The following is a 20607-nucleotide window of genomic DNA, read 5'->3' as shown; positions in this document are numbered from 1 at the left end:
ATTGATGGAGCCTTTGGTCAAAACGGTGAAGAAATGGACCAGCGAGGCAAAGCAGGAACTGATTCTGATTCTGGTGTTACAGTTATTCATGGTGAGTTTTTTCGGCCTGTTAGAGAACTTACTGCAGCCTCCTCCTCTGTGAGGGCAAATGTCGCAGTCTGCATGGTGGCCGTTTTATCATGGCTGACCCCCACAGACTCGTCCATCGACAGGTTTCTGGTTGACCCACTCTGACTCCTGGAAAACAATGAAGGACACAGTGGGAATTAAAGACATGAACAAAGTAACCCTGTTCTATTTGAATCTGGACATGCAGTATTTTCTACTGACTCCATGCGATACTTTGTACCAACTGAGGAAACACTGTGGGGGGAAAAGTACTTACTGTCAATCCCTCCACTGCTCCGGGTCTCTGGAAGTGTTTCAGGAGCAGGGTGGCTTCGCAGTAGTAGCGGAACAGCGTCTTTTCCTCTTCTTCCACATGCTGGCGCTTCAGGAGCTTCCCGTAGACACCCAGCATGTCCCTCTTCGACTCGCGGAGGACTCTCTGGCAGTCATGGAGAGTCCGCTGGCCATTAATGAAGCGGTTGTACCTAGAATGATAAGATAAAAACAAAACACCAATGAAGAGGAGAGTTAGAGATTTTTCTGCATCACATAATCCTGGCAGCCTTCCAAGTACTATCCACATGAGAGAAGTCTTTAAAGGAAAGAAAGAGTAGGGAGATTAACAACTCACCTTTTTTTGCATGTGGCTTTGCTGAGGGCCTTTGCCACCGGCTTCCTCAAGGTGTTGAGCAGCTCAATGTACGCCTGACACTTCCTGTGGAAGACCGGGTCCGCTGCAGCCAAATTCAGATGCGTCTTGAGATACCGGACAAACCGGGTCATGTTCTTTACATAGTTCACGATGGTGGATGGACCCATCTGCGCTCCCTTCAGCCTGTTCAGGAAGTCTTGGGTTTCTGTGCTCTTCAGGAGAAAGTCCATGGTCACCTCGTTCCCGCTCGGCTGGATGTACCTCAGCATCCTGGAGACGTTTTCTACCTGTGATGAAAGAGGAAGAGAAGAAGTGTGAACTGATGATGCAGAGACCCACAGGGCTATCAGTTATCAGTTATGAACCACAATAATCAGGTAAAAAGACATGGGGGTGTATGGGGGTGTGTGCGTGTGTCAATGCGCCTGTTGTCACACTATAGAGATGCTAATAAGTCTACAGGCTGCAAAGAGCAACACAGAGAGCAGAATACACTCTGCCCTGCTATAGTGTAAGATGTGGTTAGATCTTACCTCCTGTTGGCAGTTTAGGACTTGCAGAGAGGTCGTCAGGTACTGCTTAAAACCCGTCAAAATTGCAGCTTCATGTGGGAACTTTTCATAAAGTCCCATCTGCTGCATTTGGACCCTCACTGATGTGTGGTCCTGGGCCGTGTCCCCTCTGCCTGCCTCTCCACAGCTGTGTTGTTCTTCATGCAGACCCTGGCCAGGTGGGTAGACAGCCTGTCCTGGGGTTTCTCGCACAGCAGGCAGTGGATGATGTGGCGATTCTTCTCACTGTGAGAGAGAAAGTAGACAGTGTTTATATACTGTATACTGTAAGTAAGTAATAAGAGTAATAATAACAGTGACAATGAAGACTGTTTTTCCTTAATGTGTGGCTGGATTGTCCATTAGACACATGTGAGAATCACCTTCTGTACAGTGAAACCAGCAAGAATAAACATAGTTCTATATACAGTGTGTTTGTGGAGTTTGTCTCTCTGACAGAGGAAATGCATTTCAGCAAATTTCTACTTTCACATGCAATAGAATAGAAACATCAAGAGGAAATCAGAAAGCACAAATAAGAAAAGATAGGACTTCCTCCCTGCAGCCTGTCCTGCCATATTCCTCACTAAAATCTTCTTCACAAAATGAAGAAAGAAAAAAACAAAAACAGTCTTGGAAAAGGGAGCAAAAGAAAAAAGAATTTCAAAAACTTTAGATTTTGGAGGACAAAAACAACTTCAGAATCTTCCCCAGAAGAAAGTTTCCTCCAGCAGAAGAAAAGTCTTCAGTTGTTTGATTGAAATCCTTTCAGAAAGGAAAAGAATCCTTTTCAAGTTTAAAACTTGTAAAGTCAGTGAAACCACTCCTGACTTATTTTAAGAAATCTTATCAAGTAAATATCACTTACTGCACTGGCAGCCACATTTGCCTGTTTCAAGCAAAATACAATTCAACTAGTGAAAACAAATTGGTACTTACTTTGCAGCCTGTCCTGCCATTTTCCTCAGGAAAATCTTCTTCACAAAAAGATAAAAACCAAAGGTCTTGAGAGCAAGAAAAGAAATTAAAAAAAAAAGAATAGAACTAGAAATAGGAGTAGAGGAAAATCCTTTCAAAAAGCAAGAAACTTCAAAAAAGTTTTCTTCAGAAAAGTCTTCAAGTTTGATGAAATTATCTTCCAAAATGGCCAAGAGGTGGTTTGTGTAATCAGATTTGAAAACACAATGGAGTGGTAGTTACCTGATGTGCGCATGCGTAATAGTCACATCGCAGGACGTGCTTTGTTTAACTCAAACATGTCATGCTACAACTTTTTTTGCTGCTTGATACAAAGGGACACACACACACACACACACACACAATATACAAGGATCTAGTAAATCTGTGTGTTATCTGAATTCAATTCTTTTTGTTCTATATGCACCTCAATAAGCAGGCTGTCTCTCTTTCTCTCCTGCTGTCTTCATCTCTGCCACCTCCGGGTTAAAGTTCACTGATTTCAACTTTTACCACTCGCTTGCCCCGCGCCGCCAGCTATTCCATCATGCTCTACGCAAGCAGTTTGCCGTTTCTCATTGAAAATGAATGGAGGTGGTGTGGCTGCGTGGCGAAACCGCTTGCAGTGTGTCTATACCGTAATAGCTGTTTTCTTTAACAGTGTTCAAGTGTTTTAGCGTGGCATGGCAGAAATGTCTTGTGATCACAACATCGAATAAAGGATTGAAGGAGTTCTTGTAAGGTGGCCTTGACATCTCCCATCTCTGAACCTCCATGCAGAGCTGATACAGGAAATGCTATTTATTTTTGACACTAAAGAGGATACTTGGCTGTAATTGTCTCTCACATCCACTGATTGTAAAAGCTCTAATTGGCTCTAATTACCGTATTTCCTCTAATATTGGCCCGGGCCTTTATTTACCTCAACTGCAGAGAGTACCAGGCCTTTATTGGAAGCAGGCTTATATTAGAGACAGGCCTTTATTTCTAATTCCCTCTGTTTGATAAGTATATTTGCTCATATTTTAGTACGGAGCCTCCTTGTTTTCTGATCTGCTTCTGTTGGGTTTCGTTAGGTAGCTGTTTTTTGTTACTGCAACGCATTACCGATAATTACGGTAATCGACGACGGCACGCTCCAGAGACTTCCGCCGGCCGAGCCGTCTTGTGGCATACTGCCATCTTGTGGCACTTATACGTTACTACAAACTACAGTTACATTATATGACAGGCACCAGTAGTTTACCGGTATCCACCGTTGTTTTTTCCGTTGTTTTTTTCCCCGGCCTGTATTTGGGGCCGGCCTTTATTTGTTCGTGTCGACCACGGCCCCGGCCATTATCGGTGACCCAGCTTTTAATTGACTATCGGCCACTATTAGAGGAAATACGGTAATCAGCCAAACAGATAAATCAGTAAACCTCTATTATGCATCACTAAAAGTACACAACCTTGTCTTTCGTCAGCTATGAATGCAAGAAAGAATCAAAAGTACAGTCTTTGGAGATTTAGAAACATTGTCATCATCTGCACCTAGACCAGGCGAGTTCTCGGCAGGATGTCGAAAGTCATTCTGGGAAGTGTAAGAAATCACTAACTGAAGTAGAAGTAGACGAAGCAGGTTGAGGGAAAGTGGAAACAACAAAAAGATGACCTGTGTGGACGATCAATAAGCTTATCAGCCGAGAAAAGTTAGCCTATAGGTGGAAGTCTAGCAACCTGAGATGGAGCTGGACAATGCGCTCCAATTGGAATGTGCTCAACCTTTATATTTTTGGTTGCCAGATATGTCACTCAAATGAGGGTAGACAGCGTCATTAAGTACTAAGTGCTGTAAATTACCTGATGTACAACAACATGGTGAATGTATATATTGATGCCCATCATTTGGACCAAGCAGTGCATGCAGCCATAAGAAAACTCCAGCTGGATGGGAGGTCTGCAGACTCTTTGGGTCAAAGAGTCTGGATAGGAGCAGGCAAGAGAAAAGTTAAGGCAGTCATCAGCTGTCATCAGCCAATCAGATGTCCGCGCATCCTTGTTTCCTTACCAGTATGATTTAGTTTCATGAATAATAGTTTTGTCTAGCAAGTGCAAAATAGACAAGGCATTGATTACAGATATTCAAAGCTTCCCAGTTCTTTTCAACTTTTATTTGAAAGACAACAGAAAACCACTACATAGATGCAATCAGAGCCTGTCACACCACCCACAATCCGTCGGAATAGAGCAACTCATCAACCAAGTTGCTCGCAGTGTGAACACACAGAGAAACAGCCTTACTTTCCAATTTGCATGAACGCTTCATTTTGATTTACACCTCAACCAATGTAGGTACCTTGATTAAATATCGCACAACCAGCATCAGGCTCTTGCCAAATAGGCACACAAACTCCTTAGTGCGCACATGTAAATGTAGCCGATGACAATTATGAAAATTAAGATTGCACTCAGCCCAACTTCTTCAAGCACTTTTAACACAAAGATGTCATCATGTCATCTGAAAAAGGTGAGAGCTACAGTACATTAAGTATGGTGTGTGTGTGTGTGTGTTCTGTCCTTTACTTATTCATAACACATACAGTGTTTCCAAGCACCGGCTCCTCTTCAATGTCACATTGAACTACACCGAAAAAAACGACACCCCCTTCCCATTGGGGTGATGAAAATATGTCTTTGGCTTGTATATGATGATGATGCCAGACACAGTCATAGTCCCATGGTGTCTGTCCATGATGAGAGGAGGCCAGATCATCTCTTCTGGAGTATTTAACCCTCTTATAATACTTTCATTTTCAGCCGTCTGGCGGAAGTGAAAGTTGGTGGATGAGGAGCAGGGGTGTGGCATCAGTCAGTTTTGCCCAGTCTCCTGCCTGGGGGTGGCTAGGGGATGGGGGGAGTGTAGGGGGGGTGGGGTGGTTCAGGCCAGCCCGGCCTCCCGACACATTTGATAGAACTGACCTCGCTGGGAAATGAGGTTGGAGGGGGAGTCCACCTCTGTAATGTAACCTCTGTCCATCACGATCACCCTTAACAGACAAGATGAAGAATACAAGGCTAAACATAAACAGCACTTTCAATATGTATTCAATATGTTTGTGCATGTACTAGCAATATGGTGTATACGCTGTTTGCATAGCTACTACTACCACTGCTGCTACTATTACTACCACTACTACTACTACATACTGCTGTGGGTCCTACCTGGTATAGTCCATGATGGTGTTGAGGCGATGAGCTATGGTCAGGACAGTGCAGTCCTCAAACTGAGTGCGGATGGTGGACTGGATGAGGTTGTCTGTCTCCATGTCCACAGCCGCCGTGGCTTCATCCAGAACCAGGATCTTGGTCTTCCTCAGCAGAGCTCTGGCCAGGCACAGCAGCTGGCGCTGACCCAGACTGGACAGATAGACAGAGACACTGTACACTGTGGAGCTGGGACCTACTGGTGCATGGTTATACCTTAATGGAAGCTTGCGCGATGTACTAGAATAATGAACTATGTAGACTTCTCTAGACCTAGGAGGTGTGTTACATTACCTGAAAGCCCTCTATAGTTTGTGCAGCTGCATGTATGGTCAGGTATAGTTTGTATAGGTGGGCTGGAGGCTGATGTACCTGAGGTTCTCTCCTCCTTCACAACACTCGTGGTTGAGCTTGTCTGGCAGGCCGGACACAAAGCTCTTGAGATGGGCCAGTTCCAGAGCTCTCCATACCTCCTCATCAGAGTAGCCGTCAAAGGGATCCAAGTTCATCCTCAGAGAGCCTGAAAACAGCACTGGGTCCTAGGGGAAGGGAGAAGTCGCAGCTTACTCGAGTGTATAATGTGTCTGTATACATCACAACTGTTCATCAGCCATGACAATGTGTTTCTTTAGCACAGAAATGGGCTGACTACCTGCCAAAGCGACTGGTAGCCATACCCAGACTTTACCAGGGTTAAATTTAATTTCAACCTTTGGGTTATATGTATGTTTATCTACGTATTCTATTGCATCCTTTCTAGTGTTTGAGGTGTGTACTGACCTGTGGTATAATGGTGATTCTGGAGCGGAGTTCATGCAGGCCAATAAGAGCAATGTTGATCCCATCAATATAGATGTTCCCCTTCACTGCCTCCAGGATCCGGAAAATTCCAAAGCCAGGGAAGACTTCCAGCGCCTGTCCTTCCAACTATGCCCACCTGCCAGTTAGCAATCAAGAAGGGAAACACTTTACAAAAATGGTGAGTTAATCATTACTTAATATTCATCGAAACTGACTTAAACCAACTTAAAGTAACAACTAATTGATGATTTCCTACATTGTTTACTAATTAATAGTACATATAGTGTACATTATTTAATCATTAATTAATGGCATATTAATAAATCAATTAGTCATTTATATATTGTATCGTACTTCTGATTGCCTTAGTTAACATAGTTTATTATTATCCAGGTTAAACACTTTTACTAATCCTGAACTAATCCTTAACAGCTTTGTTAAGGATTAATAAATGATTAACAAATATTTGTAACATAAATAAGCATTATGTGTGCCCCTCTTATGAAGTTGCAACTGATGTTTACAGTGCTAAGTAAAGGGTTGGTTCTTAAAAGTAAATGAACATTATTTGGTCCCCTTAGGCAGTTGCAACTGATGACCACCGACAATGTCAAAAGGCTATGAGATGAGAAAGATGGAATAAATGCAATGACTGAACAATGTAGCAATGTATAAATTTTCATTTTTTGGTTGTTGCAATTTTTATTCCATCTTTTCTTTTTCTTTTTGTTTGCATTTATATTTGCTAGTTTGTGAAACTAAACCCAGTGAAATACAAATTCAAATTGAATCGATAAAGACGAACACTGAAATTTTGAATATCAGTGTCACAATAAAAAGGAAAAAAAAAAATGTGTAATGGCATGTCAGTTGATCAAAACAGCATGCCGGCTTTATTCTTCATCCGCAGCATTCCTCATTCAGAGCAAAGGGTACAGACAGCTGTATCTTTTGACTTGACTTTGATTTTTGGGGTCACAGAAGGACAAATGTAAAAACTTGTAACAATGAAAAATCATACAATAAAATTCAAAATGTCAAGGTATCCTTTTGATAGGTGCAGTGCTCCTGACCTTTTCTCTCTCCTCGATGCTGATGGAGATGCCTTTTAAGGCCCAGTCCAGACCCTTACGGTACTGGAGTCCGTAGTCTTCAATCTCTATGGTTCCTGTTGTGGGCCAGGCCACCGGCAGCAAACTGCCTTCTACAGTCCATGGTGCCTATACAACCAGTTGAAACAAAACCAGCTCAGCAGGTCTGGATTGTCCCAGACAAGGGCAATGACTGAGGTCAACAGTTCAATAACATAATGATATCAAACAATCTCTGTGCTAAGTAAAAATAAGATAGAACTCTAGTTGGAAAAAATATGAAATAGTGCAATTACAATAACACACAGGTTGTTTATAGCTGCCATAGCTCCAGTTAGTTCAACTTAACTTAATGTGGATACACTTATACCAAAAAAATAAAATCAGGAACAGTAAATAAATAAGGCAAGATTGAAAAAACAGGGTGTATCAGTGCAGAATGTAGATTATTTCAAGTCAGAATGAAAAGTGATAACAACTAAATATTTACATGGTTAAAATATGAATTACTTATGTTAACATAAGTAAATGAACGTGTTACGTAACAAATAATTAAAAATATAAATGTCTAAAACATTAAACATGTAACTTTGGGGGCACCAATTTATTTAAATAAATGGACCATTTAAATTATATATATTTTCATTGTCTCCAAAATTCATCCACACTTTGCAGCCATTTTTATTCAACTTTATGTTGGTACTGGTGCCAATGATACAGCACAGTGGGCTAATTTATTAATGTAAACATCCTATCGTTTATATGTGAAGCTGTTCCCTCACTCGTTATGAATCTGAGTCTGATTGCTGGGACGTGCCTGTATTGGTCTTGTGACCTTAACTGTGGTATGAGAATACTGTATGCGTGTAAATCCCCTGTTGACAGCAACTGACCTCCTTGGGTGTGTTGGCATACTCTTTGACTCTCTCCACCGACACTATGTTGTTCTCCACGTCAGTCCAGGCACGGACGATCCAGCTCAATATACCTGTCACCTGCACATAAACATGCAACATTAAGTTCACAGCTGCATGTATGTTAAAGACTGCTGATTTTGCAGCATGCAAAACAGATCTTATTTAAATCTGCACTAGGCAACTTTGCAAGTCGGCTGCTCCAAATGGCAGCACTGGTGAGTTTTCTGTGGACAAAGCAAGTGGCTGATAAGACTTTGCGGTAAAGAACTCAAGAACTCAAATTGTCAAGTAGAATCCACAGTAACACCAGCATCATGATACAGTATGCACACATTTCACACATGCTTGCCATGATGTAGGTCCACTTCCACCCCTAAATCATCTACCTTCATCGCCACCTCGACATTTTGTAATTTGTTGAGGAAATAATTCACAATTGAGTGTGACTTTTTATGATTAGGGTTTGAATAAAGACTTTTGAAACTTTGTCCCAGATGACCACCATAAACTCTCTCTGTGAACCATGAGCCAATCAAATCAAACAGGTTTCTGATTGGCTGCCTGTTACGCTGCTCTACATAAAGTGGTAGGTCTAAACTTCCTGGATGGTTAACTAGGCTAATGTCAGTTGAGGAGTAAGATCAAAATGTTAAACATTCTAACTTCAACAGTGTGTGTGTGTGTGTGTGTGTGTGTGTGTGTGTGTGTGTGTGTGTGTGTGTGTGTGTGTGTGTGGGCATGCTTCAAAATGCTCCTTTGTGATGTTGAATTCTGCTACACATCTTGATGAATTACAAACTTGATCCATTGGTAACACTTTACAATAAGGGTCACTAAGTTAAGGGTTAGTTAATGCTTAATAAGCATTAACTAACCCTTAATTAACAGTTAACTAATGTGTCTGGTAATCATTTACTAATGGTGTTCATGTTAACTAAGGTATTAATTTATACATTATTTGATAGTCATCTTTATAACTATTAAATAATGTATAAATTAATACCTTAGGTAACATGAACACCATTAGTAAATTACACATTAGTTAACTGTTAATTAAGGGTTAGTTAATGCTTAGTAAGCATTAACTAACCCTTAACTTAGTGACCCTTAGTGTTACTGATCCATTTTATAAGTGAGTGAGCAAATTTTAAATTCACACACACAGGACTTGATTCACGATTCACTTGATACACAAAACAGCATTGAAAATGGGTAGGGTACATATTTCTATGAAAAATGTGTTTTGAATTATTTTGACAATGATTCCTGTGATTCTCATTAGTTTCATATACTAGTTATAGATATGAATGGGGTGATGGATGAGTTGTCTATGACCTGGAGGGAGTGGGACACTGCCAGTCCCACGATGCCTGGGCTGAGGTAATCCCGGCCTCTCACCGACAGGATGGCTGCAGCCAGAACCAGCAGGCTCCCCAGGAACTCCAGATTCACCGCCAGCCATCTGAGCACAGCGAGGAAACATTAGCAGAAACATACTTCAAAAAGCTTAGAGCATAAGCTACTCAGTCAAATAGGTTTGTGGAGCTGGTTATTACTAAAAAGGACCAATAGTGTTGTTCTCGAAATCAAAGTAAAACAAGTTAGAAAATTATAGTGGTAACCTGTTTTTTTTTTTAACATCTGAGATCAATTTGTACATGTGTGTGTTCTTGTACTTCTATCCTTTTGAGAACCAGTTCAAGTTTTAGACCGTCACTGCTGGTCCTGGCAGGTCAACTGAGGTTTTACAATCAAAGAGTTCTTATAGATTTTTTATTCACTTATTTACTCCGTTAAATCATTTTTAAACAAAATTTTCGAAAATGTTGTTTATGTTTTATCTTTTTTGGTCAATTTTTTATCTAATTATTTCTGATTTTATTCTGTAACCTTTCATATTTTGTATTTTTCTGTGTCATTATGGAGTGAAGAGGGAAACTTGTATATCCTGTTGGCAACCAGTGGGTGGGCTCCTGGTTTGCCATGTCCTCTGTTCCTGTATAGCTCAGTGAAACTATGTGTTAGTATTCTATTGGCTGTAATTTCCACTGTGTCTTATTCTACTGGTTGATTTGAGTGTGCTTATGTACTGTTTCTATATAGGCTTTCAGACAGACTGTCCCATAAACCCAGATGAAGGCCACGAGCCGAAGCGCGTTGGTTTTACTAATAAACGTTTCTTCCCAGTAGCTGCAAGTGTTGCTGGAATCTATTCCTCTCCAGTGTTACCTGCCCATTCCATGCACCTTGTCAGTAGGTGAAGTTGTGCCAGAATTCCCTTCAGGTCAACTGAGGTCCTCACAACTCCAGTAAAATGTGTGTGTGTTGTGTGTGTACCTGGTGGCGACGAAGCGTGGGAAGTAGGCCGTCTGGTTGAGGTCAATGCGTCCGTTGGCCTGTAGTATGAAGCGCTGCTGCTCGCTGAAGGCTCGGATGACGCTGGCTCCCTGCACCGTCTCGTTCAGGTGGCTGTAGACGGGAGAGCGGCTCACCGCCTCCAGGCGACGGAGCTGACAAGATGAAGCTACATAGAAACTCTACAGAGACAAGAAATGAAGAGCTCTACCTTAATATGTAGGTGGCTTTTTTTCAAACGGTGGATATCTCATGTTGCAAAGCTCTTCATTTGGAAGGCCCAGATGTGGAGACACAAAAAACTCTTAACCAATGAATAATTGCTATCTGATGTTCATTTCTCAATTAAAAAGCCAAGATTATTTCATCTAGTATTTTGTAAGCAAATGTCTTTAGTTGGCTACTAATCTCAATATTCCATAGAGTTTTACTTTAATGCCAGCAATCACGTAACTGTGTCACGTTTTTAAAATAGCGAATAGTCTCATTTTCACATTAAACAAGAATTATTGGGTAACACTTTACAATAAGGGTCACTAAGTTAAGGGTTAGTTAATGCTTACTAAGGGTTAGTTAATGCTTAATAAGCATTAACTAACCCTTAATTAACAGTTAACTAATGTGTAATTTACTAATGGTGTTCATGTTAACTAAGGTATTAATTTATACATTATTTAATAGTTTATAAAGATGACTATTAAATAATGTATAAATTAATACCTTAGTTAACATGAACACCATTAGTAAATGATTACCAGACACATTAGTTAACTGTTAATTAAGGGTTAGTTAATGCTTATTAAGCATGAAGTAACCCTTAACTTAGTGATCCTTATTGTAAAGTGTTACTGATTATTTCATCTAGTATTTTGTAAGCAAATGTCTTTAGTTGGCTACTAATCTCAATATTCCATAGTTTTACTTTAATGCCAGCAATCACTTTGTAACTGTAAGTGTCACGCTTTTAAAATAGCGAATAGTCTCATTTTCACATTAAACAAGAATTATTGTGACAACATCTTCACTGAATTCCCAGGTATCTGGGAAAGAGCTGTTCAGACAATGTGCAGGAGAAACAGTAAACAGACTGCACCTGTATGAAGGCGTATAGACAGGTGAGGGGGAGGAGCACCATCCCTGCGAAGGGCGTGGCCATGAGGACAATGATGCAGACCTCCAGCAGCTTGAACAGGTAGCCCAGCATCATCTTCATCCCGTCTGGGATCATGCAGTCGATGGCATCGATCTCCTTGGAGAAGCGGTTTAGGAGGTTTCCGCTGGGCGTGCACTCGAAGAAAGACATGGGCGAGTGCAGGACGTTGTTAAGCAGATCCACGTGGAGGTGGCGCGAGGCCATAATCCCACCCAGAGAGATGGCCAGCGTTGTAACAAACATGGCAATACCTGAAGGCCGCAACATGGAAGAGAGTGTTTTACAACCTGAGGGAGCTCTGAGGTGATGAAAAGACAACAAACATTTAGACCGCAACATCATTCTCACACAAAGTCCTTTTTATCAAAATCTAGAAAACTCATTCATTTTCTATATCTGCTCAGTTCTTTTCAGGGTGGAGGGGATCTAAAGTACCCAATCCAACTGATTGGCAGGAGGAAACTCAGGAGCACATGTTGCCTGGGTCCAGACCTTTGAATCCGCCCACTCCACTGAGTTGACTGATTCTGGTCTGGCATCGTGACATGAATCAGTGGTTTCTCGGTTGAAAAATGATCGGTCCAATGAGCGCCGGGGGGGGACTAACGCCGTTGTCAAGCTGTGCGCCGGAACCAAGGAGGAGTAATAACAAAAATGGCGACCGCTATAGACAAGATAGACGCTGCTATCGAGGCTGTTCCAAATCGACTGAAAGTACCAATTACTTTGAAATCAGGCGGATACATCTGTCTCTAGTGATTGGTTAAGGAAAATCGAATCCCCCTCCCCCACGGAAATCAGTTAGAGTGGAGGCAATGCCAGACTGAAGATGGAAATGGAGTGTAACGAGTTGACAATTCTGTCTGATATCAGGCAAGAAAACATGGGGAGAACACGCAAACTTCACACACAAAAGACCAGGCATTGAACCGATATTCTTCTTGCTGTAAGGCCACAGTGCTAACCACTGAGACACTGTGACACCCTCAGAAAAACTATCTATTCTCCCCAAGACATTACGAGTTTCAGGCTATACGTTGAAGTAATTATTGCCTTTTACTGGTGTGACAGAATTTGTGTGTCCGAAAGCTCGTTTTGAGTTTAGTAACCCAGAACATTTTGTAGTTCAACACCAATGAAATCCCAGAAAACTAGTTACTACCAATAGAATTTGAAACTTGATGCCTTTGGTTCCCTTAGTGGGGAGAGGTTACATGGACATTATGGGTACAATGAGATGACTAGCAAAGGTAGCGGAATGCTAGCCCAATACACTGCATTTAGCTTCACCTGCAATGGGTTGCCAGACCCATGGTGTAGATAGCAGTGCACAGTGCGGTACTCAAAGTTTCTGAAGGGGATGTAATCTGTTCAGAATCCATTATAGTTTATTTTATGCCAAAGCCAAAACTTTGTACAGATATTGAACGGAGCTGTCATTTGGAGGAGTTCAGCAACCTCATTAGGGTGAGCAAGTGTTGGGTACAGTTGAAAATAATTGTCTGCAGGTCATTTAATGATATGCATTGTATACCTGACTTCTTTAATTGGAGACAATGGAGGGATGTATAACAGTTGCACATGCAGTATAGACGGTAGCTTATAGGGAATAGAAGAAAATGAACTGTAGCTGTATTCAACCCGAACTGCCTCACTTTGAGTTATTAGATAGTACCAAAAATATTTTCTTCTTTTGTAATTGAACAATACTTAAAGCGTTACATGGAATATATTTTCAACTGCTGTACAAAAAATATTTATGTACGATAGCGCCCAGTCCATTTGAATGTATATTTAGCCTATGCTTAGCCTATTTGGGCAGATATACCTAAAAGATCTTTCATTCTTTCATTCCAAATTGTTTCCTGTTAGCTTTTTTATTTTTGACACAGAAATGCCTAAAAATGAAAAAAAAAGAAAAAGAAATGAACCTTAAGAAGAAATTCACAAACAAATGTTGAAGAGTATATTTAAATCTACTCAGGCGAAAGAGGTTGCTTAAATCTTCACTGTTATAGCTTTGTCTTTTTTGTGTTGTGATAAGTTTTTCTTTAATAGATAAGTATCTCACATCTTGGGTTTTGGCATCATTTAATCCAGGGAACCTATAGACTGCACCTTCTGACTACAGCGCTTTCCACTAGTACTAGTGTTGCTACCTTCACCAGTTGCATGTTGACACCCAGAATGTCCGTGTAACCTCTCCCCCCTTAGTGGTAGTATTTTACGTCAGCTGTTGCAATGAGACTCGTCACTGGTTTCCCCCCTCTGCAGACTGCAGAGAGAAGACAAATATGTATATAGAAGAGGTGTTGTGAAATTAGTTAAGTTAAGTTAAGTTAAGTTAAGTTAAGTTAAGTTTATTTGACATGGACATCACAGTAGCATTAGAATTGTAAGATACATTTACAGTTCCATAGTTTTGCTCCTTTAACAGAGAAGACTGATTGTCCAAATGAGGTTTTGCGTATTGTCATAATGCAAACTGAACAATGGAACTGGAATAAACTTGTGTAAGGCGACAAGTTATTTTTCCCACAGTGCGAGGTGTATTCATCAGGCGCCTGATGAATACCCGGAGAGACATAGAATAAAACAACTTTCACTGTGATAGTGTCATTTTTCTACAGCCATCATACTGTGCTATCAAAATTAATTTGATATATTGATGTAAATATTCTACACATAGGGGCTTTAAGCAATTGCGGAACGCATCATAGATGATGTTGCATTAAGGACTGAGACAAATGTGTTTTATCATTTTCATGTACCCACTAAATTGTATTAAGTGTGGATTTTGAGCCACCCTCAACCCACCTTGAGCGAATCCCAGTGCTCCAAACACTCCCAGTTTCAGGTCAGTGTCCATCTGGGTGCCATTAACCACTGGCTCATCAGCCCAGAGGCTCAGCCAGTAGTTGTAGCCCAGGCACGCGGACTGCTGGAAGGCATAGAGGAGGACTATGGGGATGATGAGGACCAGGCCTATGGTCTTGAAATACTCCTTGTACATCTCCAACTTCACCTGAGAAGGAGAGGTGCTATATAAACATACTTTCACACATACTTTTTCCACATCCATTTCTAGATGTGACAGATGATATCGCTGCTACTCAACGGGAAAAATAATAAAAGGATGAACTCTTGTATTTGAGTGTGGTTCCCTGGCAGGCCTGAGGGTGGCACTGTTGCATCATACCTGACCATAGACGTTCATTTATCAGCACAGAATGCACAGTGCTTAGGGGAATTATGGTTCACACTGATTAGTTGGCGAAGAGCCCAAAGAGCCCTGCATAAGGCAAATACAGTGTGTGCTCATATACCACGCAGTACGGTAAGTCAAACTGGCCATACATGGTATTTCATATTCAGAAAGAGTATTTTGCTGTCCTTGTCTATGCAAACATTTTCTGCATTTGTTATATCAAGGGGGAAACAGAGAGTAGCAAAATAAATAACTTTAAATTTACGATACAGTCTCTTTAAGCTTAAGATTCAAAGATCAGTGGAAATGTAATCCTGTGATATCATGAAATTGTATTGCTAGAAATGGAGGGAAGAAAACTTTGTCAATTTCCCATGCCAAAAGATTGTTGTTTCCTTGATGCTGGTAACTGTTCATGTTCCCTAATAACAGCGTATGAGTGGAAGTGTGCCGCACTGCAGGACCCACCCTCCCCGTGTGAGCCTTGTCGGCCTCGGTCAGTTTTCCGACATCCTCAGCATCCGACTCCTGGTCGCTGTCTGAGATGGCCTCCATGGTCTGGACACTGGCACTGCCCATGTCACAACTGGAATATACATAGACACACATTTGTGTAGGACAAATGGACAAATACACAGTCATTTATGTGTTCAAATTGGCCATCAGGGGAAAAACATGGGTGTCAAGCCAGAAAAAATAAGGTGCCTGGTTGCTACAAAGGAACACTGAAACCCAAAACCCACACCTCACATTTGACTGTTATGGTCCAGACTGATTCCAAATAACAGGCTTTAAACTTACTTTTTGATAGTCCATTGATGTTCTCTGGTATCTATTTTGTGTTCAGTCTTTCAATTTTAAACTTTTGGTTCAGTCTAGTTCAGTCTATCTGTTGTATACAGTGTTGTTTATTTTCATACCTGATGAGTTGCTCCTGAGAGAGGTCAATGGAGAAGTCAGTCATACTGAGACGAGACACAGACTTCCTTGTGCCTACAAAGGAACGGGAAGAAAACTGTTGAGGCTGCGATGCATATACTGTTGGACAGCATTGCGATACTTTTGTGTCATCCGAGTTATCATTTTCCACATTGAAAATAGTATTTCATAGATATTGTAAAACATCAGCTACAGATTTATTGATGAAACCACATGTTTTAAGGACTGGTTCTGTAGTTTCTGGCTTTAGGATTGACTTGTTCCTGTTCATAAATACTGAGTGGACAGTCCTAGACCAGAGGATTAGATTTAGATTTGATTACATTACATTAGATGAAACTTGATCCCTGTGGGGAAATTGGGCAGTTGCAGCAGTAAATATTAATAGTATACAGCAAAGAAAAAAAGTATATAGTGTAAATACAAATAAGCAGATGGGGGTGATAAACAACAACAACAATACTACAATTCTAACAGTCAGACTTGTATAAATGAAAATGTGTAAAAAAAAAAAAAAAAAAAAAGGTCTTACAGTATAAAAGATGAAATCTTTTTTAGTCAAACATATGTAGTCAAAGATGTACTTTTATCCAAACATGCCAGAGAAGAGGTCTTACTCTTGTCCTTGTGAGAGGAGGTCTCTTTACGCTCGGTACCGGCAAAAATGTGGATGAAGTCAGCAAATGCTCCTTTTCTTCCCATCAGCTCCAGGTAGGAGCCCATCTCTGTGATCTCTCCCTCCACCATCACCAGGATCAGGTCAGCCTGGGGCAGGTAGCTCAGCCCATGGGTCACCAGCACACGAGTCTGGACAAACACACACAAACACACACACGTACGTTTGTCTTACTATACTTATGATGACCTTCCATTGACTACATTCATTAACCCATAACTGGAACCCTATCCTTGGCCACTACATGCCTACTAGGGTTCAAACAATAGGGGTTTTGACATCCAATACTGATACCAGTTTTTTCGTATTGAAGTTGGTGATAGTCAATATTTTGTGCTGATATTCAATATCTTACATTATTTCAATTTTCATGCCAAAAATTTTAAAAACTATAAGTATTCAGTGTTTCCCTGGAATTTTATTCTTGTGAGGGTGGAAAAAACACTGAAACAGCATCTAAACAATCATGGGACACTTAAATTCTCCATTGCCACCCAGACTAATTAAATTCTTTTAGGGTAGTGGTAGGGAAAGTCTGGGAACCATGGGCTGCTCCTTACTAAACTGAATTAGCAACATAGCTCTGAAATGGCTAACCTCTTACTTAGTTGAGAGCAATCAGAAAGTAGAGATGAATGGTTACTAGTCTGAGGCCAAGCAATTGTGCTGCGGGGTCCCACAAGGTAACGTATTAGGACCACTTCTATTTTTGTCTCTATGTCAACGACACAGATTACCCTGTATGTTGTAGGCTCTCCATATAAGCATTGCATCAGAAACAGGTCAGTTGTAATTGTGTTGAATGAGTTGTGTTGATTCATGCTTTACTTTGTTTTACACTTTATTTTGTAAAAAAAAAAAAAAAAAACAATTATTAGAGGAAAAGAAAACACGTTAGCTCAATCTCTCTTTTCTCTTGTCCTATTTGTAATGAATGGAAGTACTCAAGTAGACCAGGAATTTTACTTATACTTGAGCAAAATTAAGTAACAGTTAAGTAACAGAAAAGTAACAGTATTTCTAATTAAGGAGGGTAGTCTTTGGTAGTCTTAAACCCCTGCCTATTTCTATCTTAACCCTGATCCCAAATCTAAACAAAACATAATCATAATTGTAACATTAATCCTAAACCCAAATTCTAATCTTAAACTAATTTCAACCTTAACCCTTACCATGACGTAAATCTAATCCTAATTGTAACCTAAACCCAAGTCCTAATCTTAAATTAACTCTTTGAATAAGTGAGGATCGGTCTAAAAGTAAAACTGGTTCTCATAAGGATTGAAGTCCAAGAACACACACACACACACACAATGAAGTATGCATTACCCCAGATCCTTGTGTGTTCCCACCTTGTCTTTGAGGACTCCTTTGGGCCCGATGACCCTGTCAAAGATATGCTGTCCCACATGAGCATCAACTGCAGAGAGTGGGTCATCCAACAGGTAGATATCAGCCTTCCTATAGACCGCCCTGGCCAGGCTCACCCTTTGCTTCTGACCTCCAGACAGGTTTAAACCCTGCACAAACACAGCAACCTCAACGGCTTCAACACTGTTTCTATGGCATAGGTATCTTCCTTGGACAATGCACAGTAAAGACTGACAGGGACAGTCAAAGAGAGAGACAAAGACGAGATACAACTACTCAATTACAAGATACAACACTAATGTACCAACTAATGTACCAACTAATGGCTATACAACAATGACAGAGACTTACCTGTCAGAGACAACACATATGACATCTTTGGAGGTTTTGATAGACAACATTTCAGAACGTCCAAAGCTACTTTTCAACTGTTGCACAATGAAACTGAACCATTTTTCAGGCCGATCATGCCAAGCCTACACCATTCAACAAATGGATTCCCATCGCTATTTATCACAAAATTTCTTTTACACAAAAAATTGCACCATAAGCAAGTACAAAAACACTTGTTCACTAGTGAGGAAATTTTATCCAATTGTGTGATAACTAATAAAGTCACATTGGGCTTTTGGGTGTGTAACCATCTTCCTAAGGTTTTACAGACTACAAGGGCTAAGAAGGACCTGTGTTGATACCTTCTCCCCAATCTCTGTAGTGTCTCCAGCAGGCAGGATCTCCAGGTCAGGCAGCAGGGCACAGGCCTCCACCACACGGTGATACCAGCTCTCCTTCCTCTCCTGACCAAACACAATGTTGTCTTTCAGGGTGGCATTCTGGATCCAGGCCTGCTGGGGAACGTAGGCCACCGAACCCTACAGGGGAAAACAGACCAACACACACAATGACAGACTTTGGATTTTAGTGGATCAAATCTCAAAGCGATATATTTGTGCTCATATTTTGTTATTGTTCTTGGCTAGGCACAATGTGGGGAATAAGTTTAATTATTTGCACTTTCATTAAAGCTGTGTCACATGTTGGCGGCTCCAAAAGGCAACAAGAGGTAACTGTTTGAAAAATGTGAAATTCAATACCAAGAAATCCTGTAAGGTGATGTCAGTAAACTGCACACAGCACGCTCATGTTTACCAATTTACCAATCTGTGAACGTTTTACACCAAAGAATCTAATATTGGTTAGTCCAGCTTTCTCTGGACAGAGTGCTCGCTCATTGCTGTTTCGGAGAAACTTTACTTGCTCTTAGTTTTCAATTTGTCACTTGCTGTAGGCAGAGAAATGGCCATACACCTTGGGCTGCTCCAGTGGCGGGTCTAGGGGGGTGGCCCTGAAATCTGATTGGCCACCCCAGGTGCCACCCCAAAATCCTGAGTTATGATTGGCTGATGGCCATGTTATAGGCGGGACCATCAAGTTGTTGAATTTTTTTTCCATAACTACGCACCTGTGTTCCAAGAAACACGGCAGGGGGAGCAAAGAGAAGACCAAATTTGAGATCTTTTAATGTGAAAAAGTTCAAATTCTGAGTTTAAAGTCGGAATTCTGACAACAAATTCTGAGATTAATCTCAGAACTCAAATTTTTCACGTCTTGTGTTGTGGTCCATTTTCCTTGTAGGTCTGGTGTTCTTCTTGGATCTTGTTGCCATTCTGACGAAAGTCCAGTCAGGGAAACCACAGGTTTTCAAAGCCTGTTTGATGTGATTTTCTTTCCGGTCTTTGGACTCTTTGGTCTCTGTACTTGTAGACTGGTCTCCGACCAGTAGTGTGGGGTCCAGATTACTCCGAGTTTGTGTTCCAGTGGATGGTGTGAATCAAAAAGGAGGTACTGTGTGAGTGGGTTTTCTGTACAACTCAATGTCAATTTCACCCCCTTCTGTTAAGGAGACTGCACAGTCCAGAAAGGGCAGTTTGTTGTTCTGCATCTCCTCCTGTCTGGACCCAAATGCAAACACAGGTAGGCGAGGCAGATAGGTTTAAGCAGGATTCTTTACTCGTGGCCAAAAGGCAGAAGAACAGTCAGCAACAGGCAATCAGGAATAGGTAATAGATAACAGACTGGCAGGAACGCTAAGACTCAGACGATCTGACAAATTACTACAGAGAAACACAGACTATATATACACTGATACTAACGGGAGAATGGGGAAAAGCTGGCTGTGCAGGAAGGAGAGGAAGGAGCTGATAGGCTGACAGCAGGCAGGTGAAAGTGGGAAAGGCACAGGACTAATTGGCTGATGGCAGACAGTTGTGCAGGTCCAGAAAGCAGGAAACCAGCGGGCAACAGTGCCTGGGGAGAAACACTTTTCCACCAAATTAACTCTGGTTCTTGAACCGGTTCCGTTCAGGTTTCTTAGAACCTTGGTGCTATCTAGCGAACCAGCCTGCGTTTCCACCATTTTTGAGTGGAACCATTGTAATCAAGGATGCGTCATCAACGGAGGGCGTTGCACAATGCACACCGGAAGGAAACAGTAGTAGCAAGATGGCGGATTGCATTGATTACCTGTGAGCTCTTGTTCTGTTATTATTCCTGTAGAATATGACACGGCCACTGATGTTGTC

The 20607-nt window shown here is 41.2% G+C and overlaps 1 protein-coding gene across 1 annotated transcript in view; it reads right to left on the bottom strand.

Annotated features, from left to right (window-relative positions):
- Positions 1-5188: 5188 nt before the first annotated feature.
- Positions 5189-20607, bottom strand: part of LOC139639091 (multidrug resistance-associated protein 1-like) — a gene marked incomplete at its 5' end in the record, with an annotated part of 37135 nt that continues 21716 nt past the window's right edge. Inside the window, 16 exon segments of the mRNA XM_071513165.1 lie at positions 5189-5297; positions 5473-5667; positions 5887-6053; positions 6295-6412; positions 6414-6451; positions 7389-7535; positions 8300-8401; positions 9659-9785; positions 10661-10860; positions 11772-12082; positions 14649-14856; positions 15508-15625; positions 15960-16032; positions 16596-16785; positions 18007-18174; positions 18721-18897. Coding sequence (XP_071369266.1) covers positions 5189-5297; positions 5473-5667; positions 5887-6053; positions 6295-6412; positions 6414-6451; positions 7389-7535; positions 8300-8401; positions 9659-9785; positions 10661-10860; positions 11772-12082; positions 14649-14856; positions 15508-15625; positions 15960-16032; positions 16596-16785; positions 18007-18174; positions 18721-18897 — 2448 coding nt within the window.

Source organism: Centroberyx affinis, unplaced genomic scaffold (genome assembly GCF_046629955.1).
Source record: "Centroberyx affinis isolate AG114_WGS23_722 - 3 ecotype Tasmania unplaced genomic scaffold, CSIRO-AGI_Caff_v1 ptg006801l_1, whole genome shotgun sequence".
NCBI classification, from domain to species: domain Eukaryota; kingdom Metazoa; phylum Chordata; class Actinopteri; order Beryciformes; family Berycidae; genus Centroberyx; species Centroberyx affinis.
This window is presented reverse-complemented; position numbering and strand designations above follow the sequence as displayed.